A 13185-nucleotide genomic window follows, 5' to 3' on the forward strand; every position below is an offset into this window, starting at 1 on the left:
CCTATGTGAAGTGAGTCAGCAACTTAGCCAAAGTTTAATGGAAGGCAGGCAAAGTGGTCCACCATTCTATGCTCCTGTTGCTTAGATGGGGATTACCAACAAAATATCTCATAATTCTGTTTTGCATTAGAAGAGGCTTTTATTCATTTTCATTTCCTGATCTTGCATCTTTCCACAGTGAGTTTTTGCTGCGCTTGATGTAATAATATATTTGGAGACCTGGTAATTTTAATTATTTTTAAATTTATTTTCCCCCAGGAGCATTTCTTTCTGTCTAGTATATTTTCTTCTACGTAGTACTTTCCATCATAGAATTTGAGTCCTTTGTGAATTGGGGACAATTTTAAAAGGAATTTGCAAAAATCACCAAATTTTGGCAAGATGAATACCAACTAGCTATATTAAGAGCAGTGCCATTTTACAGCAATATGTTATCTAGAACTGATGGCAAACTGACAACACTAACTTTACACTTCAGTTTAAGAACTCCTCAGCTTCTTATAGAAAACTGATTTCAACTTCTTTGCACCATCAGTGCAAAAACCGGCAGGTTTTCTTTTAAGTGCTCTGTTTTACTCCAGAGACAATAATAAGATTCTAGGGGTTATATTCACTGTAGCGATAAGTCACTGGTTCCATCAGTGCAAAGATTTCTCTTTGTGGACTGGAAAGTTCCCCCCCTCCTTCCCCTTTGCGCTCCCTAAATCTGTTTTGGGGTTCCCCCAATTCTCCAGAACAGATGTGGGGCTGGCATGAAGCACACATTTATTATTTGATTTATATCCCGCCCTTCCTCCCAGCAGGAGCCCAGGGCAGCAAACAAAAGCAGTAAAAACACTTTAAAACATCATAAAAACAGACATTAAAATACATCAAAACAAAACAACTTTAAAAACATTTTTTAAAAGCTTGGAAAACATTTTTTTTAAAGATTAAAAAAAAGTTTAAAAACATATTGTTTTTTTAAAAAACGGTTGAAAAGCATATTAAAAAGCAATTCCAGCACAGAAGCAGAATGGGATAAGGTCTCAATTTAAAAGCCTTGTTGAACAAGGAAGGTCTTCAATAGGCGCCGAAAAGATAACAGAGATGGGCGCCTGTCTAATATTTAAGGGTAGGGAATTCCACAGGGTACGTGTTGCCACACTAAAGGTCCGTTTCCTATGTTGTGCAGAACGGACCTCCTGATAAGGTGGTATCTGCAGGAGGCCCTCGCCTACAGAGCGCACTGATCGACTGGGTATATAAGGGATAAGATGGTCTTTCAGGTATGCTGGTCCCAAGCTGTATAGGGCTTTGTACACCAAAACTAGAACCTGGAACTTGGCCAGGTAGCAAATGGGCAGCCATGGGGGGAGGAGGAGGGGAAGTCCAATTGCGCTAGTCATAATCCTTGTCGTAGTGCAATTATTCAGTTGAATACGGTTCTAGGTCTTTTTCTCTCTTTTGTATAACAAAACAAAACAACATGCCGAAGTTGACATGTAATTCCTCTTGCCAATGTGCAGTAGTAATTGCAAGCAGTTTCATCTAGTTGAGATGGATGCGATGGGTGGGTGAGGACCTGATCTTCTCCACCCCTCGTGGACCATTTTGACAGGTGGGCAGGGTTGCCCACTTTTCAGTCACTTGGTATCACCATGACATCAGGTGAAATATTTTCTTCTGCTTGTGCAGTTTGAAATCAAACTGTGCAAGCAATGGTTCAGGGGATTGTAGGCAATAAAGATCTAGGGTTCTTTATCTTTTAATTATATGCATGGTGAAAGCTAGATTCTGTCATACACTTTTTCCTAAATATGTTTAGCTGTCACTATGATTCACAGTGCCCTGGTTTGCATGTCACATTAAACCATAGATAAAAACAAACCATGGTTTAATGTGAATGTGCAGTTGCTAGTGCATGCTGCTAGAAAGTTCTCACTCTTCTCCTGCTGCTGTTGTAACATCTCAACCTGCGCTTGTGTTTTGTTTCTCTCCAAAGAAACTATGAATAGTAATCAAGGTTTGTTCTTCATTTACAACTCATGGTTTGTTCAAACATCATGACAAGCCAAATTCTGGCTTGTTTTTCCTATGGTGTGGCAGCAGTTGGAGCAGGGGAGGAGCGTAGTGCACAAGCAAGATTTATGTTGCTATGTGTTCACATTAAACCATAGTTGGTTTTTAATCTATGGTTTAATGTGATGTGCAAACCAGGCTTATACAATTACTGTATAAGAGACAGTTGAAAGCTAGTTTGGCCAAGAGGATAGAGCATTAAATTTAGATCCGAGATTGTTTCAGATGAAACAAATATACTGTATATTTAATACCAGCAGCAGACCCTGTAGCAAGTGAGGTGGCTACATTTTTTTTCAGCACATGTATGGAGAGCTGCAATTGGTTCTGGTTGCTGCCATGTGCATTTATGATGTACATCTGTTGAAATAAGTTGTCCATGCAGTGCAAACTTCACATAGTACAGCTGCTGAATGTGTGAAATAGCTCTGTTACACTGTGTTGCTTTTTCCAGGTTACTTTTTTAAGACAGAGACACATTCTACCAAGTTGCATCTGTATTGTAAAACTGATAAAACGTTAACATGAAAAGTGCTCTATATTTATCTTTAGACTTAAGAACTGTGTACAACAGGACTAAAGAACTAGCTGCAGAGCTCATTGATTTCCCCCCCAAATACCCATGTGTACAGTTAGTATCAAATGACTTTCATAGTTTTTTGGATGCTGTAAATTCAAGAGAGAGAGCATCCATGTCTTGAAAAGGTTTAATCTGAGAAATAGTCCTTGGTGACTGTTAGTAAGTCACAATGATCTTGGCCTCCATTTTCTGTTGAATAGAAACATTAGTGAACCACTTCACAGTATAAGACAGGGAATATAAAGTATTTTGTTTAAAAAAACCTTGGGTTTTTTAAATTATTTGCAACATATTCTGAGATACCTTCTCATGAGCCTTGTGCTTTATTGATGCCAAATCTCTTCCTATGGTCCAGATATTAATTTTCTCCTTTTTCCTGATGGGGAATTTGAAGGCCTGGGGAAAATAAAGTGACCTAAGTGAAAACATGGCCTGAAAAACTCATTCTTAATATAGCTGAACTCTTTAGGTTGCCTCTTCCTTCTACATGCAAATCTTGTAATAGCAGAAAACATTTTTTGTCCCATCTGCAAAGAAAGTTGTTCCCTGGTGGCTTGGCTTGCAGAAGTATTGGGCTGTATTTTCTCTGTTCATTGGTTGAGAGGGTTTTGGTGTTGTTATTTGTAAAGCTCTGGATCATCTTTTGTGCATACATATACTTTGCCAGTAATTTTGGAACCCTTGCCTTGGCTCTGGGATTAAAATATAGCCGTGATGAATGTGGACCACCGGGATGCACATTAATTTTTCCTGATTCTAGTTTATATTTTGTTAATCATACAAATGTGCAATGTGAGCAGCCAGCTTTTCAGTTCTTTCTCTTCTCCCACCCCTCATTCCTATTTTCTGTGTCTCTTAATATTTATCCCATGAGAAAGGGAAAGGGACAATAATACCATTCTCTCTCCAGTTTTTGCACCAAGAGTTATGGAATATGCCATAGATACCTTGGCAGTGAAGAATAAACCTTCTTCTGTCTGCAATACTTAGTAGAAATATGACTCTCTTTTCCTAGCTTGCCTTTAAAGGATTAATCACTTTTCCAAAGTTCACCCCTTTATTTGTTGCTGCTGCTGTTGTTGTACGATGCTAAGACATTCCTGAAGTATTAAAAATGTTTGCTGCAAATCATTTTTATGTCTTTGTTAAGTCTCTTCCCTTCTTGAATCCAGGCACTAGCACAGAAATATTCTCCTGACAGCTAATACGTTTTTCATTTGGGGAGGCTTTTTGCCATGCTGCCAAGGGAGCTGTTTTTTATTTTAAAATGTTTTTGAAGCAATCTTGCTTTAATTAGCCTGTTTGAGAAATTTCAAGTCACTTTTCCATGAGCGTGGGTGGGAGAACCTTGGAGCCAGAGCTGTCTTTTGCTGTTGGAGAGCTAGTATAAATCCCAGAGAAAGAAAACATATTTTCCACTCTCCCAGTCTGCCAATAGAGACTTGGCCATAATTTTCAGTTCACAGGCTATTCTAGTTGCTGCTGTCTCAGCTGCCTGACTACTTGCATTGATCCAGTCCAAGTGTAGACAGTACACCTGCTCACTAGTACGGGTCATATGAAAGGAGTCAGGAATTCTGGGCCACCAAACCACAAACTTTGTGAGCAAAAATTTCAGATTATGAAAAAATGAGGAAAAACTACATGATTTTTAAACTGCATTATTTTTGGAGGGGCCTGTTCGTTTTCAGAATTTCTTTCTTTTTTAAAATGGGCTGGAGATGGAAATTAAGAACTAGTATAGAACAGGGTGGTTTATAACAGATGCTGTTAGAGGTCGCTGATTCATAGGGTCGCCATAAGTTGAAATTGACCTGAAGGCACATAACAACAACAACAATAGTAAGGGTGTGTGTGCAGCTTTTCTTAGTACAATGCTGCAATGAGGGAAGAATCTATCTACACCTGTGGAATTTTCCCTTCAGTGTAACCAATACCTTGAAGTAAATGAGTCTTTTAGCCGTTGGCCCTAACAAACAAGCATTTTTGAGAGCAGGGCATGGGGAAACACAGGGCTGTTATGTGAAGATTTTCTGATCACTATATTGTTTCTCAAAATTCTTGAACTCACACTTTATTCTAAATTTACAGCTATCTTCTGACAGCCCCCAACCCAGAACCAATCATTTATTCCTAAAATAAATGTGCATAGAGTTCCTCACTTAAAGTTGTGCGCACAAACCCTGCTGCTGAATGCAACAATCCCATACAACTATTACAAAAGAAGTAAAACAAATTATCTCTGGGAATTACCATCACAACAAGAGAATGAGAATACATATGGTTGTTTGATAGGCTTCTCTTTATTTTTTCCTTGGGTTTTAAGTTTTGGTCTCTTGTAACTAGAATGAGAGTCAAATCTTCTCAGCTGCTTCTCTTAACCTCTGGAAAGGCTGACCCGGACATGTAGAGGTAGCACTTCCCTGCCCCCTTTGATTTCATATGGGCGTAGAAAATTACTGCAATTTCTGAACTCAGACCCTGAAATAGTGATTTTATCAACATTTGCTCAAGGCAGAGTTCTTGGAGAATTTGGGGAAGGGCTGTAGCTTAATGGCAGAGCTCTATGACTCATTTAATAGCTGTAATTCCATACACAAAAATGGGTCCCCTTTAATAGCTTTCTGCTATAGGGGTCCCCAGGGCCTGCTAACAAACTAGCAAGCTGCTCTCAAACCCCCATGACCCACTGGTAGATCCTGAGTCACCAATGGAAGTCACTGTTCTAACACTGGTCACTTGTTTGTAGGTCAGTCCAGTCTTTAATGTATTGTTCCACGGGACTTTATATTGTAAGCCGTTGGTAAAGATGGCATTATATCACTGTTTTGCTGGACAGGGGAAGGGGCTTCCTGGAGCAGTACCAATTAAATAAGAGGTTATTATATGATAACATCATTAGAAGTTTCCATTTTGGCCATCTGATTTTGGAAATTTTGTGTAGATGTTTAAGAAGCATAGTGTAATAGAGACAACAGCAAGGAGGAGGGAGAGAAGAAAGGCTAAGTGTTTCTTTGTGTGTGTGTGTTTTGGCTGGTTGTGGTGAGAGCTTGTGCAAACATTCTCTCCTAATGGATTTCTCAAATGTACTGGCAGGCAGGCAAGCAAAGGCAGGTGTCATGTCAAATTCCTTCTCCAGTGAAACTTGATCCACCCTTCTTGATCTGGTATACTCATTCTCACTTTTAAAGGACCTCTCTGTTGGCTGTTTTGCTCCTAAGAACACAGCATGAGCTCTGGGACTAGTGCAGAAAACTAGTTTAGCAGAAAAAGAACACTTGGTCTAACCACGCAACAAGAAACCTTTTTTTCTTGCTCTCTGATGTTAATTTTGCAAGCATGTTTGCAAATCCATAATATTTCTCTGTTTTTCTGCAAGTTCACAACAATAAAACATTACGACAATTACTGTCAACCATTAGAATTTAATTACAAAAATGTTAAGCTGAATAACTGTTCCCTGTTCATATGGGTTTCTGTTTTAAACAACAATAGAAAATTTAGACTTATTTCTTGTAGTTCTGGAAATAGACTTTGAGACTGATTTTCATAAAAATCTTCATTTGTTTTCAGAATTAATTTATCTGCTCCAAGGGTTTGAGGTTTGGGCTAATTTTATGGAATCTCTCAGTATGCAACATAGATTGCTTCCATGGTAGCAATGTAGAGCAGAATCCAAACCCTTAATCTGGGCGGGGGGCTGGATGGGATATAGGTCTTTCTCTGTCTGACCCAGAACGGCTAGTATCACCCTGACAGCATGGAGCTCCCTGTTCCAAAGTGACTGCCCTAATACAATGAGTGAAATACAGTAGGGCCCCTCTTGTCGGTGCCCCATTTTTCGGCGTTCCGATAATACGGTGGCGCCAGCGGGGCGATCAGCTGTAGTGCGGGGAGCTTCAGCTGGCGCGTGGGGAGCTCACGCACCACAGCTGATCCCTGTCAGCTGGAGTGCAGGGAGCTCGCACACTACAGCTGATCCCTGTCAGCTGGAGTGCAGGGAGCTCGCACACTACAGCTGATCGCGTGCTACAGCTGATCAGCTGGAGCGCAGGGAGCTCTTGCAGTCCAACTGATCGCTGTCAGCTGGAGCGTGGTGGCTGGAGCTTCCTGTGCTACAGCTGATCGTGCGATCAGCTATAGGGCAGGGAGTTCGCGCGCTACAGCAGTCTTGAATGTCCCAGTTTTGAATCACAACACCTAATTCTATTACTTTGAATACATCCCACAGTTTTCAACTGAATTTACTTCCATGTAATCATATGTAGTCTTGTGGCTTTTGTCTCATGGTGGAATAATCACATTCCAAACAACTGACAGTCAATGGATACAGTAGGGCCCCACTTTCTGGTGGTTTTCGCTTTTCGGCAGGGGCCTGGAATGGAACCTGCCATATGAGTGAGGCCCTACTGTATCCATTTACTGTCAGTTGTTTGGAATGTGATTATTCCACCATGAGACAAAAGCCACAAGACTACATATGATTACATGGAAGTAAATTCAGTTGAAAACTGTGGGATGTATTCAAAGTAATAGAATTAGGTGTTGTGATTCAAAACTGGGACATTCAAGACTGTTGCCGTTAAATGCCCCAACAATAAAATGAAGTTAGGAATTAATAATATGATCACCTTCTTGGTTGTCCACGTCTAAACCACTGAACTCAGGCTAATCACACTTTATTTTATTTGAAAGCTGATTGATAGGGTGTGTGTGTGTGTTGGTGCTAAAAGGCTTCAAATCCAGATTGCTTTTATGTTGTGGTCAGGAATTCCTTACGGTGAGAGCAGCTTACGTTGCAAAGAAATGTGATAGGTATTTTGGAGTTATATGATCACAAGAAATAACATGACAACTAAAACATTAGTTGGGGTTTTCAGTCTGTTTCCACTAACAAAAAGTAATCAACCCAGAGGGAAGAGACATTATAATTTTTGCTTAGTGGCATAGAGCTTTTGCCCAGCAAATCTATACATTCATTGTACACCATAAAAATAGGACCATGCCTTCAAATAACTCCTCAAATGACTCCTGGGGACACAAAGGCTGCAGTCCTAAGTACACTTGTATGTAAATCTGATGGATATAAGTGAACTAAGGGTTGGATTCATAAATGTGTGGTTCTGTTGTCAAAATAATGGGAATATGGAGGCCATTTGCAAAGGGAGGATTGGAAGACGAGAGGGTTGCGTAACCCCGCCTCTAGATACAATTTCTATCCTGAAAATATCCCACTCAAGCTATCTTTCTTCCATCTAGGCTCATTTATGGTTTTGGAGTTCAGCTCAAGAAAATTATTAAAACTGGTGATTGGCAGGAGAAGTTGCAAGAGTGAATCGGAGTGGGGGGGCAGAGAGAGGAAGGATTATGCTCCCTCCTCTTATCTGCCAGTGCTTCTTACAAGTGATCACTCTACTCCACAACAGTATTGCAAAGGAAATAGAGAGTTTGGAACCCAGTGTTTACTTCTAGGGTGTAGTTTGGTCTTTATTTCCAAGTTTAGGACCAGGTGGTTAGGAAATGTAATAAGCACTTTGAGCATAAAAAATGTCATACACCAGAGAGCTACATATACTCTGGTTCTTGAAATTTTTAAACAGTAAATGGGATTGTCCAATGGAAACAATATAATCTTCCTCATTTTGTAATAAATACAAGTCCTTAAGCACCCCTTGCCCCCGTGATTCCTTTTAAATTACTTACAATGTCCACTGATTTAAGTTTTCTCCCAACGCAGTTTAGCTTTAGCAGATCCTCTTTTTGCCCTCTTTACAGATCTCAAAGACTTCAAATACGATGGTCAGCATGTGATAGAAGTTGATGAAGGAAATACAGCTGTGATTGCCTGTGATCTTCCTGAAAGCCATCCCAAGGCCCAGGTTCGCTACAGTGTGAAGCAAGAATGGCTGGAAGTCTCCAGAGGTGAGCTGTGACTGACTGAGGAAGGAGGACAAACTGAAATTGGTGTCTGCCTTCTGACCTTCTAGTTGTTATTTTAAAAAAACTGTTCCTACTTCTTCTACCTGTGTCTTTCATGCAATAATTTCTCTTAAGTGCTGTATCTGTCCATATAGTATGCATAGGCCTTCTTGGCTGCACATCCTGATCTTTCACCCAGTACCAATTTCATAACTATCTTTCACATTTCTTTCATTCTTGAGGCACCTGTGAAAGATACACCTGACTACTGGGGGAGGATGGGTGAATCCAATCATGCATGCATTGGCCCGTGGCCTTGCTACAATAAATCCTATTGATATCAGTGAACTAGGTGCAGCTGATGGAGGAGTTTTGATTGTTTCTTGAGTCATCCTCAATCCAAGGTGCTCTCTCTTGCCCAGAGAACACTTTTTCATGCAGTGGGAGGGTGATCTCATTTGAAGCATAAAAGGCTTGGAGCCAAGGATGTCCAAACTGCTAACATCACCCTTTGGCTGAGCCGTCCTTCCCCATCAGTGTCAAGCACTTAGAGCTCATGCTGCAGGCAGGTGCAAGGGAACAGCTTGGCACTCCACACAGAAGGACCATAAACAGCTTAAAAAAAAAAAAAAGCACAGTGTATCAGACTTGCAGATATCCTATACTACAATAAGAAAAAGTATTATGGTTACAGATAGGTAAATTCTTACTCATCCCTGTTGCTCTTTAGAGGTTCATGAAAGTGTAGGGCCTTGTTGCAGTCTTTCATTTTCTATTGCATTTTAGCTATCCCTGAGGCCCAAGTCATACATTACTACACTGGCCTCTGAAGTGCTTCCCCTTGGTCCAGTCCCATGCAATTGTGGTAACTTGAATTGGGCTCTTCTCAGAGCTTTGGCCTGTCGTCCATGATATCCACTGATAGCAGCATGGAAGTGATTTCAAGTCAGAAAAACTAGATGGCATTCAGTTGATAAATCCTTTATAATTAAGCCAATCTAATTTAAGATGTACTATAGTATTCCATCTCTAAGTCTCATTTCTATACTCTGCTTTCCTGAAACATCTTGAAATCCAGGACAAATTGTAACAACTTCATCCCTGCTGTGGTGCTCTGCTAAAAAGTCTGCTAAACACACACTGTAGGGTCTAAGCCCTATTGGACACTGTGGAACTTAGTTCTCAGTAAATGAACATAGGATTCCACTGAATCCCTTACTTTAATTATCATACCAAATCATATATTTGCCATGAGAACTAAAGCTGATTTTTCCTTATTCTTTTTATTCCATTCTTCCAACCACTCACCGTTTGATTTCCTCTTCAAGCCAATCTTGGTTGGAATCTTCTCCTGCTCCTCCTCTTATTGCTAAATAATGTTCATTTTATAATGTTCATTTGTTTAGCAGCTTCAACTGTGATACGCTGAATTCTGATTGGTTGGCGCTCTAATGGGACTAGCTGTGTATAACAGTATCACACTGGATATTCTATTTCCACCATGCTGCTACAAAAAGCTACTTAGGCCTCCCATTGTACCATGTGACCAGAATGCACCTGTAGGAATTAGTAGTGTTACTATTGAAGACCTATGTCAGGTTATGCTGGAACTGGCTCATGGACTAAATGAGCTTCTATCCTAGGAAGGAAATGTTGAAGATGACTTTTATTCAACCTTCCAGGTATTTCAAGAAGAGTTTGGAGTCATAAAATGTTACAACCTAAGCCCGGTGATGATAAAATCCCAGTTACCAATCAGAATAGAAAAGAGTCTGTGCAGCTTTATGTAGACGTCCTTCTCAACAAATCAATCTACAAACAGTTTGCAGCCTTTTATTATGGATTTCACAGTGTCTGTGCTTCATATGCATTAATGCTGCCTTCATCCTGAAGAGGTTGAAATTCTAGTTTGTGGAAGTCCTGAACTGGATATGCATGCTCTCCAGCAGGGCTGTGGAGTCGGTACGCCAGACCTTCGACTCCTCTATTTTTCTACTGTCCGACTCCGACTCCTTCATAAATGGCAAATGTATATTAACTAGTAATAACACATTTACTGTAGTAAAATGGTAGCACAAGGCATTTCATCACCACCATGTGAATCCAGAGCTTGGAAAAGTTACTTTTTTGAACTACAACTCCCACGAGCCCAATCCCTGGGGCTGATGGGAGTTGTAGTTTTAAAAAGTAACTTTTCCAAGCTCTGGATTCACGTGGTGGTGATGAAATGCCTTGTGCTACCATTTTACTACAGTAAATTTGTTATTACTAGTTAACATACATTTGCCATTTATGAAGGAGTCGGAGTCGGTACATTTCTACCGACTCCGACTCCACCCAAAATTGCTCACGACTCTGACTCCACAGCCCTGCTCTCAAGAGGCACACGCAATATGATGGCTACCAGAAAACTGATCTTACTGTCCAGTATTTCCGGGAAGTAGTACTTGAATTTCTTCTTGAGTTTCAAAAAAAACCTCCTGCAATAGTACCCGTAGGAGGAATGGCTGACCTGAATTTCAAGATTTCAAAGAGTATAGTGTCCACAAACTGGTTACCTGTTGCCCACACTTGCTTCCATGAGCTCTGCCTGCCTCCTTACAAGACCAAAAAGGAGCTGAAGCAAAAGTTGACAATTGGAATTTCAAATGCGGAAGGCTTTGGCTTTAGAATAAGAACACTTGAAAAGTATAGCAGATGTAGCACTCACTTTCCTCTGATTGTGCCTTTAAAGCTTTACATGTTACTGTCTCTTAACAGTCCCACCTAGAACTGTGTGGAATTGTTTTTTTTAAAAGAAAAAGTGCCCTTTTTTTTCTTTATAGAAATATATTTACTCGTTCTTACAGGAAAAACAATTTTGTACAGTATTCATATTCATTACAAAGCTTGATGGAAAAAAAATGCCAAGGCTGTCAATTTTTAAGCTGTATATATTTGCCTAGTCTAGATGATGAGAACTGCCTCTATTCTCTTCAATAGGAGAGGCTACTCAAGAGAGCCAGAATCTGTCTCCTCAGGTTGCACAAGCTACAGACAAAAGCTGCAGAGTACTTCACTGTTGATTTAGCTTATGTATATCCGACTGGGAAGTACAGCACATAAGTAATATATATTTATAGTACTTTTACTGTAAGTCGCCTTGAGACTATTTTTAGTAGTAGGCGTCTAAGAAATTTAATAAATAATAATAATTTTGTATCTACAGCATGCTAGAAACTGTACAGCACAGACATTCACTGCCTTAGGAAACGGTTCTGAATCTTTTGCTCCTGTATCTTAACAGACAATTATCTGATCATGCCATCTGGGAATCTTCAGATAGTCAATGCCAGCCAGAATGATGAGGGAACTTACAAATGTGCAGCCTACAACCCTGTCACCCAGGAAGTAAAAACGTCTGTGTCTAGTGAGAGACTCCGTGTGAGATGTAAGTCACCTCTTCTGAATATTTGGGTTCTGTGACGTAAGGCTGTCTTAGGGTGGTGGTCCCATTTTGTAGATGCTGCCAAATGCATTCGGGGTAAGCTACCTTTGATGTTTTACACAAGCCCGTCATGTTTGAGAGCTTGCTTTCACAAGCTTTCTGTACAAGAGTTTCTAAAGAAAGTGCTCTGCTGTATACTTTCAAACGTATTGCTCCTTATTAAAGCCCTTCTCTTTCTGTTCCTGCCTCACATCAAGATGTGTCAAAAGGCCTCTTATTGTATTCATCACCCCCCACTGATTATACATATACCCATAGAGAGAGGGAAGCGGCCACAACACCCTCCCATGAAACTTATGGTTTTTTTTGTAGGGCTAGGTGAATGCCTCTGCTCACCTTTTTCTGTTCATAATCCCTTTTTTACTTTCCCATTTCAGTTTAAAACACCAGCATTAAGCAAATATTCAGATTGTCCATAGTTGAAAAGGTTTGTGTTTTGGACTTGGAATTGTTTTTACGTATGTTTTCACTGTGTGTTTTTATTGTTAAATCACTTTGGGATGTTTTATGAGAAGTGAAATGAAATAAATAAAATAGCATGTGCTAACCAGTTTGGCAGTGCTTTTGTGTCAAGCGTGTTTAAAGTTTTATTAAAATACCACAGAGCATGAGAACAGGATATTTATTGAGAGCTAGTGTGTTACAGTGGAAATAATGTCAAGTTTAGATGTTGGTCACCCAGGTTCAGAATCACTTCCTCTGCTCCCAATTCAATAGTGAATCTAGCTGGCTGACCCTCCTAAACACTGTTTCTCAACCTGATCTTTCTTATGTCATTGTTGTGAAGTGTAATGAGATAACAGCAAAAACCATCTCATATCCTTCTTTGAGGAAGGGCAGGATGTAAAATAAATATATAAATAAATATCACTGTTGTTAATCAATTTGAGCATTATGTAGTACAGGTTGTAGAAGCTTATCATTCCACCATCAGCAGGCTCCATTGTATATTCTCTGTTGCTTTTGGTATTATTTTTAAATGTATATGATTTTTTAAAAAAAATATATGATTTTGTGTCTTCAAGTTGTTGACGGCAAAGTTGCTGAAACTCTTCCATCATATAGTGACATCCTGTTAAGTAGCTTTTTAGCAGCAATAGGCATTTCTATCTACATAGTGCACCTTGTTCTGTTGTGT

General features: G+C 39.9%; 1 protein-coding gene across 4 annotated transcripts in view; it reads left to right on the top strand.

Moving 5' to 3' along the window:
• BOC (BOC cell adhesion associated, oncogene regulated) overlaps positions 1-13185 on the top strand; it is a 93698-nt gene that overhangs the window by 56210 nt on the left and 24303 nt on the right. For all 4 annotated transcript variants that reach the window (XM_061628319.1, XM_061628316.1, XM_061628317.1 and 1 more), the window contains exons 4-5: positions 8417-8563; positions 11847-11990. In XM_061628319.1, coding sequence (XP_061484303.1) covers positions 8417-8563; positions 11847-11990 — 291 coding nt within the window. The remainder of the gene's footprint in view (positions 1-8416; positions 8564-11846; positions 11991-13185) is intronic.

The sequence above is a fragment of the Rhineura floridana genome, chromosome 5 (assembly GCF_030035675.1).
Source record: "Rhineura floridana isolate rRhiFlo1 chromosome 5, rRhiFlo1.hap2, whole genome shotgun sequence".
NCBI classification, from domain to species: Eukaryota; Metazoa; Chordata; class Lepidosauria; order Squamata; family Rhineuridae; genus Rhineura; species Rhineura floridana.